This window comes from Haplochromis burtoni, unplaced genomic scaffold (assembly GCF_018398535.1).
Source record: "Haplochromis burtoni strain Fernald_Lab_line unplaced genomic scaffold, NCSU_Asbu1 Contig_204, whole genome shotgun sequence".
Taxonomy (NCBI): domain Eukaryota; kingdom Metazoa; phylum Chordata; class Actinopteri; order Cichliformes; family Cichlidae; genus Haplochromis; species Haplochromis burtoni.
The window spans coordinates 1,094,285-1,116,668 of NW_024582565.1; the positions used below are offsets into that span (position 1 = coordinate 1,094,285).

A 22,384-nucleotide genomic window follows, 5' to 3' on the forward strand; every position below is an offset into this window, starting at 1 on the left:
TTATACTTGAGTAAATTCCCTCCACTTAAAAAAAGACTTTGCTTGGGGGGAAGGTCAAAACCTCTTTAGTGAGCAGAAACCTTTACAAAATAAGATAGATGTTCCACGTTAATGCAGATAGAAACTGGAAATACATTTGACTGATTATTGTAAGCTTACAAGAGGATTATCTTTCCCATTTGAATAAAAAAAAATGCATTTCAGAGTAGAAAACAATTGTCAGAAATCAGAGTAGGCGAGGATCACTTAAATGCGGTGACCTTAGCAGATCTCAGCATTTGTTCTTGGATCGGGCTTTCATCAGTGATCACCCCTTTTTTTTAAACTTGAATTAATTTACTCTTCCTAACACTCCGTCTTGCATAGATTTTCATGGCATGGCATGCTTTGGCATGAGTTGGCATCTTTTATTTTGTCCATGTCCATGTGAGACTGTCTTTCTCAAAGCTACAGCTTGCAATCCAGACATGGAGTCTCAGCATGTAATATTTATGTGTCTATACTGAGGCGGACGTATAGAACAGGACCATGCCGGGGGGGGTGAAAAAAAATGTGAATTTGTGTGAATGAAAGGGGAGGTTAAGCGGAGTGGAGGAGGGCCGTGAAGAGGTTTGGCATGAATAGGGGTGTATAGACGGGGAGGGGGGAAGGGTGAGACAGGGGAGGAGTAGAGGAGTTCGGGTTAGAGAGAAGGAGGAAACAAGACAAAAGTTTCCCATAATGAGCGTGGAGGAAGGGGCAGGCGGGTGGTGTGCAGAAGAAAGGGCTTTTTCTGGGTGGTGGAGGAGTGGGAGGGAGTCAAGGCGCACTTCTGTCAATTTAAACAGAGACATCTGTCAGAGGGGGCCACTGGTGTGTGTCTGAATATGTGTGTATGTGATTAGGCAGGCAAGGGGATGACAGGACTTTGGTTGCACCTGGGGTATGACCTCCGCTCTGAGGTCCCCCCTCTAGCCACACTCCAACTTCGTATCTGAATAATGGCCGTTTTCCTCTGACCACAGGGCAATACTGGAGCTTTAAGTGACCACATTACACAAACGTAAATCACCACACTTAATAATGCTGCGTTCAACAACAGAAAACAATGGGAACAGGACAACAAGCCTCATACAGGAGACAGAGAAAACTGGGCTCCGGGTTTTGCTTTTAGTTCAGCGACCGTGGTTGTGATTTAGTGCTATATAAATAAAACTGAATTGAATTACTTAACTAATTTCCTATGACAGCCTGGTCTAAGGCACTTAAAAATTGTTCATAAAGTATGAACAAATTCCGCTATGAGAATATTGATAAAACACTGATTTGTGTGTGATATGTTCATACACATGATTTACACACAGATTTTTGGATACGCGCTGTTAGTAAATGAGATGTGAAAATGAGGCTGTTGTGCCTTATTTAACAGAAATCTATGCTTTTTTCTGCTGTTTCTGACAATTTGAGGTCAGACAAAAATGTCTTTGTAGATTGAGTAGATTAAATTCCAATTAACAAAAGTAGTTAACAAAAATTATTTTATTACCATGCTGGTGATTTCACTTTGGTTCTAGCTGAAATCTCTTTAGGGAATCCAAAAATGTATATGTGCAAAAAAAAAACAACAGCCATGAAATACTAGTTGGTTGACTGACTTTTAAAAGTACTGCAGTAGTAACTTGTTGATTATAAGATATTTCTTAGTCACCTGCCTTAGCCAGGCCTGAGATAGAGCTGTGCCTTCATATAAATATAGTCCCTGGACCACGTCATATGAAGCTACACACTATTCAGATACCATATAGACACAAAACAAAGAACACAAACAAAAGACAAATACATAAAATACAATCATACTAAATTAAATATGATCACAGTTCTGGTTTGCTATAAGCCTTTGTGGAACATGTAGAATGTTCCTTTGTTATAACTGGTAAGCTATTCCAATATTTACTTCTGTTCACTGATAGCACAGTTTGTCCAAACGTGGTTTTGCCTAGAGGCACCTCGCAGTGAGTTCTTTGTATAATAAATTCATTTATACAAGGTGGGGAGGGCATTTAAATTCTTATATATAAAAAAGGCTCTGTTTTTTTTATTTCTCAAAGCTGGAAACCTTTTGTTCTTTCAAAAATGTCCCAGAAAGTAAATTTAAAATGACCTTTTATCAAGCTTTTTTATGGCTTTAATGAAAAGTGATCCCGTTGAGGGTCGTTCCACAGACTCTTCAGCATGTAAAAAAAAATTCACTGAAGAATGAAGAATATAGAGGGAATTTAGAACATTTTACATTTAGAAAAATATAGGTTTGGATTAGCTTGAAATGTAACCTTCAGGGTTATACACTGCTTATGTTAAATTCTATCAACATTATTTAATCAAAATGAGTAATATCCTTTCTCTATTTACCCCGAAGCAACCGAGCTATTTTAGCAACGACTATGACTGAGTGGAATTATTTATTATATAATTATATTTTATGGAGGAATACATTTTAAATTTGTTTTTGTAATTTCACTCAAGTTTCCTGTACCAATAAAATGATATTTATTTAGTCAGTTACAGTTAGTTATCTCAGAAAAAAGATATTTTTAAAACCTAAAGTATATTTGAATAAAATGTGCATTACACTATGCTAGTATCACTTTAACACAAAATATTAATAGTAATAGTGTGAGCAACAGCAAACTTTAGTTTTGTTTCAAGTTTTTGGGTCAGGATTGGATGGTTTCCCTTTATTACTACTTTGTTACATGTTTCTATTACATCTTTCAAAAAGACTATTTAAAATATTTTGTGGAGAAACACTTAAAATAATGAAATAAGTGAAAAACTATTATGGGATTATTAATGGCCCCACACAACTTTATTTTTCATATAAAAAGTTTGAAACGTTGTAAAAGAAGAAAATGAATTAAAGAGATTTGTCATACAAGCGATAAAGTGAAAAAAGGCTAAAGCGGTATACCTTTTAAAATTTAAAGTGTGAACTATGAATTGTTTTCCAAGAAAGAGAAGTAAAAAAAAAACAATTTCATACATCTATTTTATTCCTGTGACATGCAAAAAAGCTAAATCATCACCAGTCAGTGTGGTGTTTTTAGTTCTGTTAGGCTGTTATGTGAACACACAAGTCATTTGCATGTTTTTCTTGCTTTAATTTTCTGGGATCCTGCCTCATGCTGTAACTATCTGAGCATTCAAGAACGTGTCGCTGGCTCCGTGTTGAATGTAATCTCAGTGAATATGAGATTTTTGCAATCATGAATTTCTATGGCTCTGAGCAGCCTTTTTAATTCAGCCGTTCGTTTCTCAAAAGACTTACACTCCCTAAAATAGAAAGAAGGTCCAAGTGCATAGGTCTAGCAGTTATCCGCTATAGTGCTGTTGGATTATGTTGGACTAAATCCAGAGGATCAAATTTCAGTGAGTGCTCCACTGCTGCATGCAGAATGTTCTCATTGGGGTTTGACAGAAACAGCATATAATATTATAGGGATCAACAGGGTAGTTAGTTCTGCTTTATGGATGGTTTGGTGTCATTACTATGGAGCCTGATAAAGAAAAAAAGAGAAGGAGAAAGAAAAGAGAATATGTTGCTAATCCGAGAGGCTGGTGAAGGGTTAACTGCCACACAGAGTATTGAGTGGAGAAGAAGGAGGGCAGACTTCTCAGGTGTGAAGAAGAGAATGAGGGAGAGACAGAGGGAGGAGGGATGAGAGCAGGGGGATGGGCCGCTCAGGAGCTTGTATTGTGGTTGCAGGCCCCCGTTACCAGGCAACGGAGCTGAGCTGAGATGCCAGGTTGCTAGGTAACCTGAGGGATGCAAAGCCTAACGTGGTGTGATAGAGAGACGAGGTGGGGTGGAGCTGTGCTGCCGAGCTGCTCCACCTCAGCGCTCACTGTATCTGTTTCTCGCATTTCAGTGTCTTCATCCAGCTGTGAATGAGAGGTGTGAGCCAGGGTGTCACATTTACCATATCCTACATGTGACACCCCGGGGTGGCTATGCATGGAACCATAACCGGCCACATGTAGTGAAAGCAAAGCTGATGTCTATGCGATTTCCTTACATTTTGGACCATCTTTCACTGTTGAGTAACAGTAAAATATTTTAAGACTATTACAGCGAGTAGAATTTTTGTCACAGTCCTGATGATTTTCCTCGGAAAAGTGAAAACTTGGTTAGCATGGAGTATTTTAATATCACTTAAAATTAGGGCTTGATAATGACAAAAATTAGAATCACAATTCATTAGCAAGGACCGCAAAACTGAAGGTAAATGAAAAAAAGGGGCCCACAAGTCAATCTATGCTTTGTGTTGGTCCCAAGTCTGGAAAAATGAGGAGGGATGTGTCAGGAAGGGCAAAGGGCATAAAATCTTTGCAAAAATCAAATATGCAGATCACCATAATTCCACACTTGATCAGTCCAGACCTCGATGGAAGCAGGTTATGAAGAAGAAAAAGAATAGCAAAGATGATAGATGAATTACAAGGCCTCAGTGAGGGTCTGGAGCAGCGTGTGGGCCTGGCTAAGACCTCTGATATCTGTGAAAAGAGGGGGGTGGGGGTGGGGGGGACGTGGCATTTATAGATTTATGACAGCAAGGGAACTGTAACGGGTGTCGTTCCGCTCCTGAATTTCAGATCAATTATCTCCAAGATTTGTTGGTCACTATTTAGATCACCATGGCTTAATAAGTTAACTTCACTTTTGAAACATAACGAAAATTGCATTTTCTAGTTCAGACTCCTCGAAACCAAAGGGTTTCCAAACAGCTGAATTGGTTTCACTACTCTTGGTAATCAAAGTCGCTCTTCCTTTCATCTTGACTTTAGCTGAGCTAAACCTGCCGCAGAGCAAGTTTGGTGTTTTAGAGAAATATGTGCACCGCTGTGAGCAAAAGATGAAAGAACAGCAAATAAGAAAAGAACAAAACAATTGTTTTTGTTCTTGGGCAATTGGAATTGTTTTACTCAAATTATCCGTTATCATTTAATTATTTTCAGCATATTTTTCTATAACTACACATCCTCTTTGTGTTTTTTTTGTTAATAAATAGATTCAGGAGAGATACAAAATATAGTTATTTGGTGCCTTTAACATTAGGCCACTAGATGTTGAAACCATGGATTTTTTTTAAAAAAAATAATGAAGTAGTTAATCATTTGCCAAAATAACTGCAAAATAATTTATGCTCACTGAATTATTGATGCTTCTCTCTTTAAAAATGTTTAAAATTCAAAATTTGCATTCTAGCTTAAAATGCCTGCGTGATCACCATCAATTGTTTACCTCTCGCTCATTAATTTTACAATTAAGTTGTTTAATCAGACTTAGAATGTGCCCTCAACTTTGTTGAGTCCAGAATAAAGGTAGAGTCGTATAAATCAGTCATGTGGATTAGTCTAAAATATTTTTTTCAATATTCACAGTTAGAAACAGTGCTGCCTAGCTTAGTTTTTTGCATGCTGATGATGAGGATGGGTTTACTAAAATTCATGGAGAGAGTAAGAAAGTAAGACGTAATGGTAAGAAAGAAGAAAAAGAAAGATAAAAAAAAACCAAAACGCCGTGATGGCTACGTCATGGGGTATGAAGGGATTATGGAGCTGCAAGTCAGGGGAAATTGAGGATAGGCGAGAGGAAGAGGGAGAGAAATAATGCTAGATCGTGGAGAAGGGGTAAAAATAGTTTTCCTTTCTTGTGCACTCTGGAAAATAGACATCTGAAATTGTGTGGATGGAGTGCTCCAGAGAGAGATTGAAAGGGGGGAAGGGTGGACAAACACACACGCACACACGCGCGCACGCTCACGATTGAATGTTGTGATTCTGTGCTCTGTAATCAGTTTTATATTACTGTTTGTGATAACATTTGTTTCTTCTTGCGATTTAATGACAAAAAAGGGTCAAAAGAACAAAATGATAACATTGATTCAGCACCGTCGTTTAATCCATGTCCCGAATAGTGTTTGTGCGCTCACATTTACATGCACACACTACCCCCCCTTCCCTCATAACACGGTGCAATGGTTTATTCCACTGATTTTGTGTAGGTGGGGGAGGGGGGGAGAATACGATTTGATTGGATAATCCAAGGATTTAATATCCCCTAATCCTGGCACAATCCTCTCTGCATTACTGCAGGGAGTAAGATTAACAGTATGTGTGTAGTATGTGTTTGCTTCGGTGTGTGCCAAAGGGCGGATGCTCTGAGAAGGGGGAAAACTGTAGTGGATACTGTGTGTCAGTGTATGTGTGTGCGTGTGTTGTCACCTCAGCATGCAAATGGGCTGTGTTTGCATGCCGTACATGATCGTGCATGTGTGCGTTTGTGTGTGTGGATGTGCCTCACACGCACACCATCGTATATCACATATCTCACCCTCATGCGTGGCCTCACATATGAATTCACTTTCCTCTGAGATATAGAAACTCTGCCTCTCAGGGAGGGCTTCTTAGTATGCAGCAGGACGGATCAAACCACGCTCCAGTATGAAGCCAGCTCCTTGTACGTGTTTGCAGATGGTTACTGTTAATTAAGCCCTAATTGGAACGTGAGTAATTAGAGGATAATTCGACTCGAAAGGAGCGTGTGGCTGTTCATGAGTGCTGGAGTAAAGGAGACAGAAATACAGTGTGAATGACTAGCGGGGGCTATACTATGTTTGAATTTTTCACTGGGGCTCAAGGGAATTTTAATTACTACAATGTAGATTCAATCCCTCACCCTTACTTATTAAGACTGCCTTTATCTCTCCATTATTCTCATCTTATTGCTCATATATATTTACACTTACTCAGGGCTCATTTTTCTCTCTATGATGCTACGATAAGAGGATGTGTTAGAGGGACGCTGAACAGGGGAAAGAAGAATTTACATTTAAAAAAATGTCTGGTATGAAAATGTAGGTAAAAGGCAGACCTTTTACATGTGATAACTTTGCATACAAACGCCAAAATCTAATTTTAGCGGTATTTTTATTTTAAGGCTTAACCATCAAAGCGGTTTGGAGCATATGATAGCCATGATTCTCCTGTGTCAGAAGAAATCACAGTTAGAAAATGAGCCTCATATTTAAATGTAGGTAAACAGGAAACCTTTTAGATGGTATTTTTTTGACAAGCCACCTATCGCACGTGGAGATGTGGCTCACAGATGTGATTTTCTGTGAAAACAGATTAAGCATCCAGGGTACCGTTTTTTGGGGGTTTTTTGCTACTCACCGTCAGCGACATTAAAGTGCACTTTTGCTTTTGTTATATATCCTATACCAATGGCGCAAAGGTGGGAAGAATTCAGTCTAGATTGTTTTAGATTGGGACACTTTGAGTGGGTATAAAATTGATTTGCTTGCTGTCTTTGAATGAGCTTAAATGTGAATTTCAGCCCTGAAAAATTCATGTGGCTACCTCCTTTTTTACTTATCCTGCTTTAAAAAATGCTGGTAAAAATAAGGTGACTTTAAAAAAGCACCAAATTTTGACCCACCCCTTTGTACATCTACATGAAAATTTTGAAGCGTTTTCATGTAGGGCTTCATTAAATATACTGAAGTTATTTTACAAATCAGCCGATTCTGAGGGTTTCATGATATTCTGTGTGTTATGCCCTTATGATAAATGCTCATCTTTCTCTTATTATTTTACAAGGCAGGAAAAATGTGTGATGTTAAAGCCAGCAAACGCTCCTCCAGCACAAATTCTTTGTTTACTCAAAGAGCACAGGAGTCGCCCTTGGCAACCAGCGTTCTTGTTTACCTACCCAGTGTGCCGTCATATGATTGCCATGACAACGATCTCGTTGCTATGCCAATTTTCCAGTGCTATTGTGTCTTTATGCCGGCCGACTGCACCTTTCACCTGCTGCTTTTCCTCATCTCTTCTGATCCTTCCTCTCATCCTTTGCAGTACATCATGTGGGATTCATATTATATGGTTCTATTAAAGTTCACACACACACACACGCACGCACACTCGCACAGATGCTTTGATAAGCTTTGATTCAAAGGCCTTAGTTTGAAATCAGGAGGTGTTTCTGTTCAGTCTGTTTCAAGGATGAGCTTGAATAGGCCTAATGAATGAACAAATGGAAGAAGTGATGGATGGCTAGAGGGATAGGGAAAGGGTCAGTGGATGTAGATCCTGCTACAATCAGCCTGCTCTACAACACAATCCGAAATCAATGGACAAGACGGAGCTGATCAATGAGTTTGTATCACAAGATGGATGGCAACTTAGATGGACAGCAAAAGCACCCTGAGCAGGGCTAGGATTATGATGGATGGATGGATGGATGGATGGATGGATGGATGGATGGATGGATGGATGGATTCAAGGTTATGGAAGACGGTCAGGGGGAAGTTTATGTGTATTTTCCATAAGTTTATGATGATGCTGACAGCTCGAGTCGATAAAAGTGTGGGGTTAAAAGTACATATCATTCCTTCCTTTGCACACCCCTTGTGTGCCCATGTTTGTGTGTGTGTGTGTGTGTGTGTGTGTGTGTGTGTGTGTGTGTGTGTGTGTGTGTGTGTGTGTGTGTGTGTGTGATGGCCTTGTCTTAGATCAATAGCTTTGTGGTGACAGCTAAGAGCTGATTAATCAAATGTATGGATCAGTCTCTCGCTGCTCTTCCCTCTCTTCAATTACCAGCTTCATTACATTGCCTTAACACCCCACTGGGACCTCTCTCCATTCTTTCTCTCCCCTTCCTCGCTTTCTTCCACCGTACTTCTCCTCCTCCTCTCTGTCTCTTCCCATCTTTTTTTCTTCCTCTGTTTTTATCACCGTCTTTCAATAACTATAGCTGTAAACTACATATTATTGAGCTTAAAATCCTATTTTGATTGGCAGGGAGGTATTAATATATACATGGATCCTTTCTGAGACCTATATATAATAATATAATACTATTATTATAATTTCCTCATTACTATTATTATTATTAATGTGTTAAAGAACAAACATAGCAAATCTCTGCATATGAATGAAGATTATATTCCTCCACTTTTTAGAGTAATGTACCCACAGATAAGAGCTTTTTGGTGAGATCCAATTCCGTTCCTTTTTATTCAATACCTTTTGTTTTTTGCTCTATGTTCTTTATTTGTTCTATTTTGATTAATTTTTTGCTTACAATCAAAAAAGTATATAATTAATAATAAATAGTTTTAGAATTCATTGTGAATTTATTTTGCAAAATGTGAAACTGTACTTGATGAGCATGTTTTCTTGCTGTATATTTAGATGTCACTTCACTGGCTCATATCTCCTTTAGCCTCGTCTCCTACCTCCATCCCTCCTTTTGATCCAGCCTTCTTTTTTCTCTTCTTGTTTCCTTCTTTTCATCACCTTCATTCTGCAGCTCTGATCCTCCTTCTCTCTGCCCTCCTTTTCTCTTCCTGTGTTTTTATTCCCATCTTTCAGTAACTCCTCATAGACATAAAGTACCTATTTTAAAGGAAATATCACATATTGACTGGCAGTGAGACATAAGTACATGATTTCTTTAACATTATTTATTTCAAACTTTTAGAAGTTATTTTGAAACTAGATTTGTCTTCTATGTCTTTGCGGCTTTGCCCTCCTCCCTTCCTTCCACCCCCCTGCTTCTCTTCTTGCTTTCCTCTTTTCACCGCCATCATTCTGCAGCTCTCCTCCTCTTCCTCCTCCCCCAGCCCATTCCCCTGGCATTAACACTGTGCCTCATTGCCTCAGTGCTATGACTAAGCACTGTGTGTGTTTAGTATGTTTTTGTGCCTATGTGTGCTTCTACGTGTGTGTGTGTGTGCGTCAGACCTGTGTTTCTTTCTCTAAATAGCGAACGAATAGGGGGAGACATGGAGAACGTGTGTTTGCACGCGTGCATTAGCATTCATGGCAGTGGATGGGTGTAGTCGTGACATTTTTTAAAGATAGAGCAAGTCACGACTGAATCACGCCCAGCTCCTCCCTCCCGCCCTCCCTCCATCCCCTATTTCTCTTTCTATTCTTTTTGAATCATCCTCTCAGGGGCAGCTCTGCTTTCATCCTCCCACACTCGGTCTCTCTTTCTCGCTCTTCATGTACTACTTCTTTTTCCAGCCTTTCCATTCATTCCCCAGGTTCCTCTTGGCCTTCCACCTGCCCTTTCAGTCGGTCGAAGTTAGGCAGGGTCCCCCAGGTCTCTCTCTTTCTGTCTCTCGTTCAACATCCTTTTATTTTTAGCTGACTGCGCCTGGTCCTGTTACACACTTGTCATTTCACCCCACTACAAAATCTCTCTCTCTCCCTTGCCTCCCCCGCCTCATCGCCGTATCTCAACCTCCTCTTGTCCCTCATCTAATCCGTAGTTCTTCAGTAATCCTGATCAGCTGGCCTGCATTCTTAATCTCGTCACTTCTCAATCCTCCTCAGTACTCCTGCATGCGTGTGTGAGACAGAGAGGCTGAAAGAGAGAGAGAGAGAGTGAGAAATCATAGGTAGTAAGACTGTGTGCGTTTGACAGGGATCAACCAGCCTCGGACAGAGTTCAGACACACCTGTTACCTGCTAACATTCATTTATCTGCTGCTAAAAATAAATCCCACTTGGATACACACAGGAGCCACATAAAAATATCAGCTACAGTCTATTCATCTTTACTTTTACAACAATATTAGTATTTGTGTCTGATTTGTCATTACACTTGATGCTTGTCTGGATTTCAAAACATGCCACAAAAACCGATGTTTTCCCTGACTCAATATCAGACCTTAGTTATGTACACAGGTGTGAATATTCAGCATATAGTTACAGTAATGAGTCTGGGTTATGTTGTTTAAGAGATTTCTGTGCATTTTCCTGGTATTGCTGCCCAGTTGGTGAACAAAAATGATTATTTTTGCTAAAGTAAATTAAACCCGCCTTTAAAAAAAAAAAAAAAGGTTCAAAATATTGATTTTACTCTGGTGGAAAGTCAAAATTTCTTTGATGGATACCTGCTGATTTACAAAATACCAATTAATGTTTGAGTAAAATATGTTACCTAAAATGTAATGAAAGTGAAGTCAGTCTTAGAAAACAAATATGTCCAGGAGAGGCTTGTTTATGTTGACCATCCGTATTCCTGCTTGCTTGTCCCTCAGATGAATCGGCCAATCCAGGTGAAACCAGCTGACAGCGAGGGCAGAGGCGGTGAGAAACACGCTTAAACATCCAAACACGTACTCCTGCATTATGTCTTTCTGTCTATGTGACATAATGACATAATGCATTCCCCTTACTGTAAACGTAACCATCCAATCCAAATCTAAATCACTCTAACCAGAACTGTAAAATCAAGCCTGTAATAAACCTTTGACGTTGTGAAGACTGGCCAAAAGGTCCTCACAGTGTACAGATGTCCTTGTTTGCCAGATAGAAGGGTAGGTGTCAAGTTGGATCAGATAGAGATGGAAAGTAGTCAGCGGGGTGCCTGGCAAGTTGCTTTTTATAAATACGCACACATACATACACATTCAGATCACACTCTTTTCATGCCACTTTCCTGGTTTATGGTCTCTGTGGTCAATACTGCAACCTGGTGGACATAAATTGAATCTGCCATAAAAAGATTGTTTTTTTTCTTTTACTGAAGACAGCCTTTACTCTATACCAGCCATGTCGCCAGCATTGGGAATATAACATTGAATTCATAACATTTTCTTCCCTTTCCTCCACACATCCTTGGCCTCTCAGAGGACAGGAAGTTATTTGTGGGCATGCTGGGAAAGCAGCAAAGCGATGAGGACGTCAGAAGGCTGTTTGAGCCCTTTGGCAGCATAGATGAGTGTACTGTCTTGAGAGGGCCTGATGGCACCAGCAAAGGTAAAATGCACTCAAATATAATACCACAAAGTGCTTCATTTCATGCAGTGCCATTTTTATTTTTAATTCAATGACTGTTTGTTACAGGGTGCGCGTTTGTGAAATTCCAAGGACATGCCGAAGCCCAAGCTGCCATCAACAGCTTGCACGGGAGCCGCACAATGCCTGTAAGCAGCATGCACATGATCGCAAAGGATAAAATCCATACGCATAAAACAAACAGACACAACCAAATATGTGTATGTACTTCTAAAGGCTTATACAGTGAACCGCAGGGGAGAGTTTGCATTTTTTGTAGGTAATAATGTAATGTAAATGTATTTGCTTTGGCCCTGCACTGCTCATTGTGCCGGGATAAGCGTGAGTCCCACGAGACTCATAAAGGATTAACTGGATAGAGGAAATGAATGAATCAACACGAAGCCTGGGCCCATTAACACCGAAAATTACTTGCAATTGAAACTTAATTCTGTCTTCACCTCTGTCCTCGCAGGGGGCGTCGTCCAGTCTGGTGGTGAAGTTTGCAGACACAGAGAAGGAGCGGGGGTTGAGGAGGATGCAGCAGGTGGCCTCCCAACTCGGCATCTTCAGCCCCATGACCCTCAATTTCCCCGCCTACAATGCCTACACGCAGGCGGTCAATGCACAGGCAAGCACAGACACACATAAACATTCGCTGTGCTGCACATGCATGCACCAAGTTTGTAAGGGGAGTGCTGTGCTTATGAAAGGATGTAATAAGTTTGAAGAGGCTATCAGTGGTCTAATTCAGGCTAATGTTATTACCCACACAACAGAACATACGTCATCTGGCATTAGCTTTCCCGCAACACACAACCATTAACCCACTGACTCGGGACATAATGGCCTTGTAATTAGATCTCTATTCATCTGTTCCTCCATCACTCCCTCTCCCTGCCCCTTCCTCTCATTTTTCTTTCCCCTTTTTCTCCCACTCTCTCTCTTTTTCCCATACCCATTTAACTGTGTCTTTGTTTTCTCTCACCCTCAATTTTTCTCCCCTCTTTCTCCCTCCTCTCTTCTACCTCTCCATCTCCTTCCTGTCTCTGCTTCCTTCCTTGTCCACAGCTTGTCCAACAGCAGGCCCTGGTTGCCCAGTCAGCGTACTTGTCTCCTGTGGCAACAGTTGCCGCCGTACAGATGCAGCAGATGGCAGCACTCAATGCCAATGGAATCATTGCCACACCCATTACACCCATCACACCATCCTCGGGTAGGCTTACATGCTATGCGTACTTAAATATATTCTTGGATTATTGGATGTATCTTCTAGCTGTACTTGTCAGTTTGTTATAACATCAAACATGATGCATTAGAAAAATAGTCACAACCCTTTTTCCTTTTAATGTTTCATGTTATCAAAAGAAAAGTCTAGATTGCTGCTTCTAGGAGTTTAAAGCATTCAGTTTATATTTTTACAGTGTAAGTCTAGCAAGATGAATCTTTGAATGAAGGTTTGGTTATTGAAGCAGGTGTACTCACATAGGAAATATAGTTAATGTCCTTCGAGATGCAAGATAGGCCTCTTGGTAGCTATCTTAAAAGGCCTCAAGGCACTTCTTTTGAAGTATTATTTTTAATTCATTTTAATTTCGCTGGTCACTGAGACATAAAAACTGCATGCATAGTGTTGCCAGGGAAGTTTTATCTTTTTTAAAGAACAAAGACTTATTCTAGTTCCCTGACTTTGCCCCCAAATGGGGTTTTAAAATCCTGAAAGTTGTACCTCTACTACCATCTTTCTACCACCAGATTTCTCCCATAAATCTAAACGTTTTATTCTTTAAGAGCTGTGTCTCTCATCTCTCTGGTATAGTGAAATATTTGCAATGACAGAGACTCTGTTTTGCTGTGATATCTGTCTGTAGGTACAAACACCCCCCCAACTATTGCAGCAACACCTGTGCCAGCGCTTCCTCCACCAATAGGAGTGAATGGTTACAGCAGCGTGCCAGCTCCCTCCAATGGGCAACAAACAGAAACACTATACACCAATGGCGTTCACCCATATCAAGGTATTTTGATCAAATCATTATGGAGTGTAGAGATATGTTTACTACTGTGATGTTGTGATGAGGACCGGACCCAAATTGCAGGACGTAAAGCAGACAAAGTGAATAAGACTAAACACAATAACAGAGACTTAATATATTGTCTTTTTTTAAATTCTCCTTTTTTAAAAATTTCATATCCCCAGCTCAGAGTCCAGCAGCAGCCTTGGACCCACTACAGCAGGCCTACGCAGGCATGCAGCACTACACAGGTTGGTGTATGCGCAGATCACAGAACTGATCACTTATAATCATCTGAATTCTTCATAGATATTAATTTCTGTGTGCTTTGCTTACATTAAGATAGACGAGGCATGCAAACAAAATCAGTAGTAAATACATCTGCTCAAAAGCCACTGAAGATGATGTGACAGATGTTCACCATATGCATGTCCTTGTAAATCAAAGTTGCACATATGGATCAATTACACATGGCTCTAAAAATCACGTTAGCTTCAGTGAAGTCATACACATATCTAATCCATATTCAGCCGTATTATTATTAATGCATATGTGTGTTTCCCAGCCGACGTCTCAGGGAGGAGGTTAAATCAAGATGAGCAGACTTGTGACTTTGTTATGAATGTGTCTGCTCTCAGACTGTCAAGGATAAAAGGACAGTTTGATTGACTGAATTCATTTTGTTTTGATTTATCCAATTTAATTAAGACACAAAAGGCTGGCGATAATGTAACACAGGACATATCATGTGTACATGATTCAATATCAAGGGGAGATGTAATGCGTGTACAGGCTCAGATCAACAGTGTCATTGTCTGGTGAACTTATTCCACTCATATGTTACAGTTAATAGTTTTCACCTTCAGCAGAAGACGTTTCAGCTCGAACAGAGTGACTCAATTGGACGCTCCTATGTTGCCACTCGTTGTTGTGGTCCAATCATATTTTGTTGCTCCCTGTCTCTCCCAATAGCGGCGTACCCTGCTGCGTACGGATTGGTCGGGCAGCCGTTCCCCCAGCAGCCAACACTTGTTGCCCAGCAACACCAGCAGCCCCAGCAACAGCAGCAGAGAGAAGGTGATGTGGTTTCCTTTCTGGCCGGGGCCACGCCCCTCTCTCCAGTGATCTTATTTAAAGTTTTTTTTATTGCAAAGTTTTTACAGCCTGAGATCATTTATCAAACTCTGTCTACTGTGTGGATGCGTGCGTGTGTGTGTGTGTTAGGTCCAGAGGGGTGTAACATCTTCATCTACCACCTGCCTCAGGAGTTCAGTGACTCTGAGATGCTGCAGATGTTCCTGCCTTTTGGCAATGTCATCTCAGCCAAGGTGTTTGTGGACCGTGCCACCAACCAGAGCAAATGCTTCGGTGAGAAATGCAGACGGGGGAGAAAGGGGGAGGGAATGGGGGAGGACCGGTTTATCAGAGCGAAGAAAGGACAAGTGGAAAAAGTCATTGGCTGATGAAATACTGTGTTAATTAATGCGTGTAAACCCGCCTGACAAAATGACTAAAGTTAGCATTTTGCCTGTCTTTCAGGATTTGTGAGTTTTGACAACCCAGCCAGTGCTCAGGCCGCCATCCAGGCCATGAATGGCTTCCAGATTGGCATGAAGAGACTGAAAGTGCAGCTCAAAAGGCCGAAAGATGCCAACCGCCCATACTAAGTGACTACTGAGAGGATGAAGAACAAGTGAAGAGAGGTGAGGAGGTGGAGAGCAGGTGAAGAGTGGCACAATATGAGACAAGTGAGCCTTAGTATAGAGACAGAGTGCAATCAAGTCCCGCCCAAAGCAAACTAAGGCTAAAACAGTGAAACTCGTTAGTGTGGTGCAGGCATATTGTTACTGATATCCAGTGTCAGTTTTATTGGATGCTCCTCAGATGTTTACAGGACTGTGAATCATATTCAGAAAATGCTGCATTTGTATATACAATTACTTTTACACAATATAATGTTTAAAAAACTAAAATTAATACTGAAATAATTTATTTAAAGTGTATTTTTAACTGAAAAAAATAAGACCAGTTTGACAGCTTTATTAAACTAAATTAAAAAGAAAATTAAAATTAAAAGACATATTTAATATTTAAAACCAAGGATAATATTAAAAAAAATAAAAAACTATAATAAATATGACGAGTCCAGTGGGCGTGGTTTTCAGAGTAAGACGCATTGCGCTCTGTCTCTGTGTTGGGGAGCAAGCGGATAAATTTGGGTTAGTGAGGAAAAAAAAGTGGACAAGGTAACTTAGACTTGACAGTGCACAGCTAACTGACGGGGAAAGCTTTAACCTGACATTTCAGTGAAATATGCTTTGGGTAACTTACAGAAAAACAGCTTAATCAACTCAAGAAGAGTAATTATACTAAAATATTGTTTCCCTTTTTTATTTTCTTTGACAATCTTATTTATTTTCTTTCCTGCTGTTTTGATCTTTTCCTGAAACACCCAAGATCCTTCCGTCCAATCATAATTCACGAGGACCCCATCGCTATGGCAATGGTTGCCTAGTGACCGATAAAGCCCCGACCCCCCCTTCCTCTCACATTGTTGTAAGTTGATTGGTTGGCCTGTGTTTGGGTTGCTGTGGCGATTGATTGCCTGTGTTGGTTGCCCTTGGCAATTTTTGTTCTGTCACCTCGAGCAACCAGCCATGCGTTGACCTGCATGTCCTGTTGCTGTAGTGACCACAGACTGTGTTTGGTGCATTGTGACTTTATTTTGTATTGACCTGTGCACATACTGATCAATAACTATCAATAGCCCGGACTGTACTCAGAATCAACTGATTCGATTGGATACTTGATACTTTGAATCATTTTATAGTAATTTGATCAATTCTGTAGCAACGCTCGTTACTCTTTTCAGCCTCGTTTTTGATCAGTTTCTGTAGTGTTCTGTTTGGTGTGTTTATTATTTGAACAAATGGTTTGGGTAAAGTAGTGAGCGTGGGCATCTGTGTGTACGTATGTGTCTGTGTTACACTGTTAGCGTGTAATACAGGAGAGCGTAATCCTCGTTGTATTGGTGTCTGTACAGAAAGGTGTGCAGAGGCTTCCACGGTGGACTGCTGGAGAAAGCTAGAGCAGAAATACAGTTTACTGCAAATTACATTTACTTGTTTTATTATATTATGCAACATACAGTGGCCGTACATGTTGGAACAGAGGCCATGATGTGGTTGAACAGAGCTCTAAATATGGCCACAGACTGGTCCAAAGTATGGGCTACACAGGCCAGAAGAGAGACAGACAAGGTTACTTTCATTTTACTGACAAAGGCACACTGTACTTTGGAGCGAGCATGCATTTTGTTGAGCTGTGCTCTGATAGGCTGAGTTTTTAATCCTGGATTGTGATTTATTACAGTGTTTGATGTGCCACTTTAGTTTTTTGCTCCTTCGTTTTTCTCTCCTGAGCCATTTTCACACATGAACTCCAGACAGAGTCGGGAGAAACAGGTCACCACATTTCTGAACATGCCCTTCATTACATAGGCCACTTAGGACTCGCTGGAACTAGTAGTAGTGATGGTGAATTCACTGGCCAATTACATTCTATAGTTATACCTACAGGATATGTTTATTTTATATAATTAAGATGAGCACTTAGGTGCATTATGTAAGTCTTCCAGATTTTGCGATACAGGCTAACTTTCATCTGGAGTCCCTGGCAGTTTGAGGGCATTCATAGGCAGGAAAAAAAAGCAAAGATCCAAGGGCACCTAAGCACAGGTAAGAGTCATAATCATATGAACGATAAAACAAAGACATAAACAAAGAAAGACAACATATTAAACACTTATAAAAACTCTCATACAGACACAAAGAGCATTAACACAATTACAAAAGCAGCGACCTGCAACACACTAAATCCGCTTACGTCACGTTTGATTGACATGGACTTTGTACCGGAGAGCAGGCAATTTAAACACTGTTTGAATTTTTCACATTGCACCTATTCCGCGTCATTTCTAGAAAAGTTCAGCGCTGCGGTGCATGTGTGAAAACAGCTTTTTATATATATCCCTATCACTTCTTTTGTGCTCTTTTCTCCCTCTTCCCTTCACCACCTCCTTGCTCCTCTTCTTCTTTTCCCTCCTCTCTCTGTCAGGTTTTTTTCTTTCTGCTTCTCTCCCCTCCAGTCTCTTCTTTCTATCCCTCTAGCTCGTGTTTTGAGGTAAAGGGTATGTGGTTACCATGGTGGTATATAAAAAAAAAAACTGTGAAAAAAAGTGCCTCTTGCTTATTGGAGAACAGCCTTCAACTATAGGAATTCTGGGAGAAAAATAACAAGAGAGACTGTGACGTAAATGTAATCCTCCACAAACCCGTAACCTTTACCAGAGAGCAGAAAATGTGTAGCTGCTGTCAGGTCGGTGTTTGGAGGCACTTTCAAATGGCAGCACACATTATAAATAAAGGATTCAGCTTCTATTTCTAGACAAGCTTTTACATAACAAATCCTTGTGGGTAATAAGAAGGCCATGTAATACCTCGGTATAATACAAAAAGTTGTGGCCACTTCTTTATCCTGATTAAAATGATCACCCAGAATTTCTATACTGCAAATGCCAGAGAGTGATGCATGTTGGTAGTAGTGTTTGCTTGCTATGAATCGAGGCACATGTTCATAAGGACACTGAGACATAAGTGCATACTTCTAGATTCTGTAGACTTACTAACACACACACACACACACACACACACATTTACATCCAAACACACACCTACAGTCCCACAGTAACACATTTGAGTGATTTTCACTGTATTGAGTTGCATGATCCAGGCACTGTGTGTGTATGTGTTTAAAGCACCATGAGTTACCGCTGCTGAAAGACAGAATGATGCTTTCTTGTTTGACGCACTCACCTGAGACTGAAGCTAAGCGAAGCTAGCAGCATCCTGAGGTGCAGTTTGCTGCAGGAAGTGTGGCAGTCAGGCCTACACAGGAGTCTTGTTTGACAAGCTGTGAAGATCAGAGAGAAACGCAGAGCCTCAGAGTATTTATAACTCTAACAGATCCTCCCTCCTTCTCTGTCCCTCTCTCCTTTTATCACTCCCTCTACCCTCCAACTCTCCTGCCTTCACAGGTGACCTTTCAGAGTCCAGCCGAGGAGGAATCCCAGGGTTCATTGTGCTTTCAGACTGTCTGCTGCCTGTGAGCGTACGCGGACTGCAGCCACACTCACGCAAACACACAAACATACATCAACACCGAACCTCATAGGGTTCGTGGCTGATATGTACATAAAATGCACAAAAACACACACACACACTTGCTGACACTTACACAAATACACACGCGAGTCAGTAATCTCACCCATACGGCCGAGACCTTGGTTTGACCGTAGTCTGTGTGGAACAGGGTGTTTAGTACAGCTAAGACAACTCAGACCAAGTGAGAAGGGTGAAATCAACCTGCTGATATATCACTCCAATAGACTTTAACTTGTCTATACCATGTCTAATACATGACAAATATAGAGGGACCGATGTTTCATAATAAAAACCCAAGAAAATACAAAAAAAGACGACTAAATGAGTAGGTTAGAGAGACTTTGGAGAAGATCCTAATGACCTGTAAATAGTTTAGTTTACAAAGAGCAGCATTTAAAAAACAAGAAAAATGCAAAAAGAATACTACTTTAGATAAACACTGAGCAGGACACAGCAACATTATTATTATTATTATTATTATTATCATTATTATTATTATTACCACTAGTAACATCATCATCTTCATGAAAGGAAAATACATTCCAAATTGTAAAATGGGAAATCACTAACCTATTTTAAATTTCTACTTAGACTTTAGGTGAAACACGGGGGAGGGAGGGATTGCACTTTTATTCGGGAGGTTTTAATATTTGAGCTATTTTTTATTTATTTACTAATTTATCAATTATTTTGTTTATTGGGAGAAAAGGGGGTTTGAGTGGGTTGCAATATTTTGATTTAGGATTTTCTAGAGGAAAAAAAACAACTTTTGAGGGTCTGTCTCTCTCACTTCTTGCAATCGAGTAATTATAATGTATGTATTAATTATTACAGCAATTATATTTATTTCTAATTTATTGAATCCTGTTTTTGATCCACTCTCTTTTTAAGTTTAAATAAAAAGTATCATACTAAAATGTCTGATGTGTAATCCATGTGAGTGTTTGCATGCATGTGGGAGGGGAAGAAAGGGAGCAGGACTGGTCCAATGAAAATCTGCATTTGGAAGGTTCAGCAAGGAAGAGAGCGCACATCCAACTTTTCACCAGGAGGGGGCATCGCTACAGTAATCAGAGAAGAAGGAGAGAATTGAAATACCAATTAAGCTGCACAGCTTGTGATCTCATTTCATTCTTTATGGGAGCAGGCTACTTTTCTAATAGTAGATGCATTTGTCTTTCTCAGGAATAAGTATACAAGAGTATTATTTCTAATGATTAATTTACCAATAGAGAAAACTATTTAATAATAATGTGATGTGTGCAGAGCACATTTTTAAGAAACAATTATTAAGCTGACTAAATATGAGTCCACAGGTGTGGGATTTGTTAGACCACTGAGAGGATACATTAAGTAGAGGAAATTTTGAGCATCAGACTTTTAATTTCCTGTGCTTGGATTTTAACTCCTTCTATCCTTCAGTCTATGGTGGACATATCTGGATTTAGATGAGGGGATATACACACACAACACACACAGCCGTCTACATAATCCCTATGCTTCTCTAATGTTTCCCACTGAGATCTACAGCTACAAAAGTGTTTCCCTGGCCAAAACAAGTAAATAATTTAATAGGAAGGGATCATTCTGACATTTATTACAATATTGATTGAGGTTAGCAGCCAAAAAAGACCTCATCAATTTTATTATACTACATTTATTTTTTATGGTGCATGAGGCCATTCAAAGATAAGATGTCAAATTGGGAATATTCCAGGATGTGATATTTTCATTACCGCATGGGCTTTCTTAATATTTTATGTTATTCAAGTATAAAATATTCTATTTATTGAAGGTCTTTTATCATAGATTGTGTTTGATTAAACTTTTAGCTGTTGCAAAAAATAGGTAAATACAATACATCTCATGTTATTTAACCTTATCTTTGTGACCAATTCAAATACTTGTATGATTCAAAGTTAAGTTAGGACCAAGACATACCCCCACCCCCCGCCCTCACTTTGTGGGCCAAATATAGTATTTAATATAATTAAACTCAAGCACAGCCTTATTGATCTGATCTGAACTTTGGCTGCCTGGAACAAACTGTTTGACAGGCTGGCTGTGAGTCAGATATGAAGATCCTTTGACCCCTCAGCTGCTTCTCTTATAGTTCACGTGTCACTAGGAAAATAGTTATATCTGTAGAAAATATACAAAATAAAATATCCTATTGTAATGATCCTGTTATTATTATTATTGTTATTATTATGTATTTAAAAAATATTTGATTAAACGCCCAGTAAAATGTAACAGAAAGGTCACGAGTGAGTGGGACATCACCAAAAGATTTCTACATTATAGTAAACATTCAGTCAACAGCAGATGCTACGTCCGCAAATAACGAGGTTAAAGGTCAGCCACGGCAAAGCTTCCAGCCGATCAGAAAAGTATTGTAAGTTACGAAATGTAAAAAAAATATATATATAGCTTTTTAGATAAAAAACCAAAAACAAATATCAGACACTTTGGATTAACACGGCTGTTTCGGATACAAAGATTTGGGGGTAAAACTTATTCCGAGCGGAAACAAAACGCGGATGTGTGTGTGAGTGTGTATGAGCCAAATGCTCTCTCATGTGCTTGGACGTCATCTGCGTCCCTCCCTCTCCGTTATTCCCTCACTCCTCCCTCTCTGTCTGCGCCTCTCAGTCCGCTCTCCTGCCGGCCCGACCCCATCCTCTGTCCGGCCACAAAGACCCCCGTCGACTCCCAGGACACACGAGGGGGGATTAGCTGGGACACGACGAGGGAGGGGGGGAAAAAACTACCTGAACACTGCTGGGAGAAAAGCCGCCGATATCGCATTGCAGCATCTCACACATTCTCCCCCATCTGTAGCTCCCCTTTCCTTCCCTTTTTTCGCACATTGTTCCCAATGGAAACATGTAAAAATCAGTAAGCTGCGCCCTTCTGAGCACAACCAGCGGGCTGGGCACACTCAACGGGACCGTTAGCTTTTTTTTTTTCCAGTGAGCTACGCGGGACCAGGAGAAAAAGACAAAAAACAACTGACAATTTTTGGTGGAAAGAAGATTTTTTCTTCTTCTTCACGGCGCGAGAAGGACACCAAAGTAAGTACCGTTTCACTTTCATGTCGGGTGGTAGACGTTGGTCGTTTTGTGCGCCTGAGTGTTTGCGGGAGACGCTCGCTCCGCATCTTCGCTCACCTCAGACGTCATTACGCACTCGTGCAGGAATCGGGCAATTAAAAATAACAGGCCGCTTTCGGTCTCTTAACAAAAGAAAGAGAATAAAAACGCGGCGTAAGCTGGGTTCATATGTGATGGTTGATTATTCCTGCCAGTGGCTGTG

General features: G+C 40.2%; 1 protein-coding gene across 2 annotated transcripts in view; it reads left to right on the plus strand.

Moving 5' to 3' along the window:
* Positions 1–22,038, plus strand: part of celf3b (cugbp, Elav-like family member 3b) — a 34,670-nt gene extending 12,632 nt beyond the window's left edge. Inside the window, exons 5-16 of one of the 2 annotated variants that reach the window (XR_001336797.2) lie at positions 11,094–11,142; positions 11,686–11,814; positions 11,902–11,981; positions 12,308–12,463; positions 12,904–13,048; positions 13,704–13,850; positions 14,033–14,098; positions 14,820–14,924; positions 15,072–15,215; positions 15,387–15,550; positions 16,305–16,403; positions 18,943–22,038. Coding sequence is in view for 1 of the 2 variants with exons in the window: in XM_005936130.2 (XP_005936192.1) it covers positions 11,094–11,142; positions 11,686–11,814; positions 11,902–11,981; positions 12,308–12,463; positions 12,904–13,048; positions 13,704–13,850; positions 14,033–14,098; positions 14,820–14,924; positions 15,072–15,215; positions 15,387–15,514 (1,149 nt within the window). In the remaining variant the exon portion in view is untranslated. The remainder of the gene's footprint in view (positions 1–11,093; positions 11,143–11,685; positions 11,815–11,901; positions 11,982–12,307; positions 12,464–12,903; positions 13,049–13,703; positions 13,851–14,032; positions 14,099–14,819; positions 14,925–15,071; positions 15,216–15,386; positions 15,551–16,304; positions 16,404–18,942) is intronic. The other variant, XM_005936130.2, reaches the window with a different exon arrangement.
* The last annotated feature ends 346 nt before the right edge of the window (positions 22,039–22,384 follow it).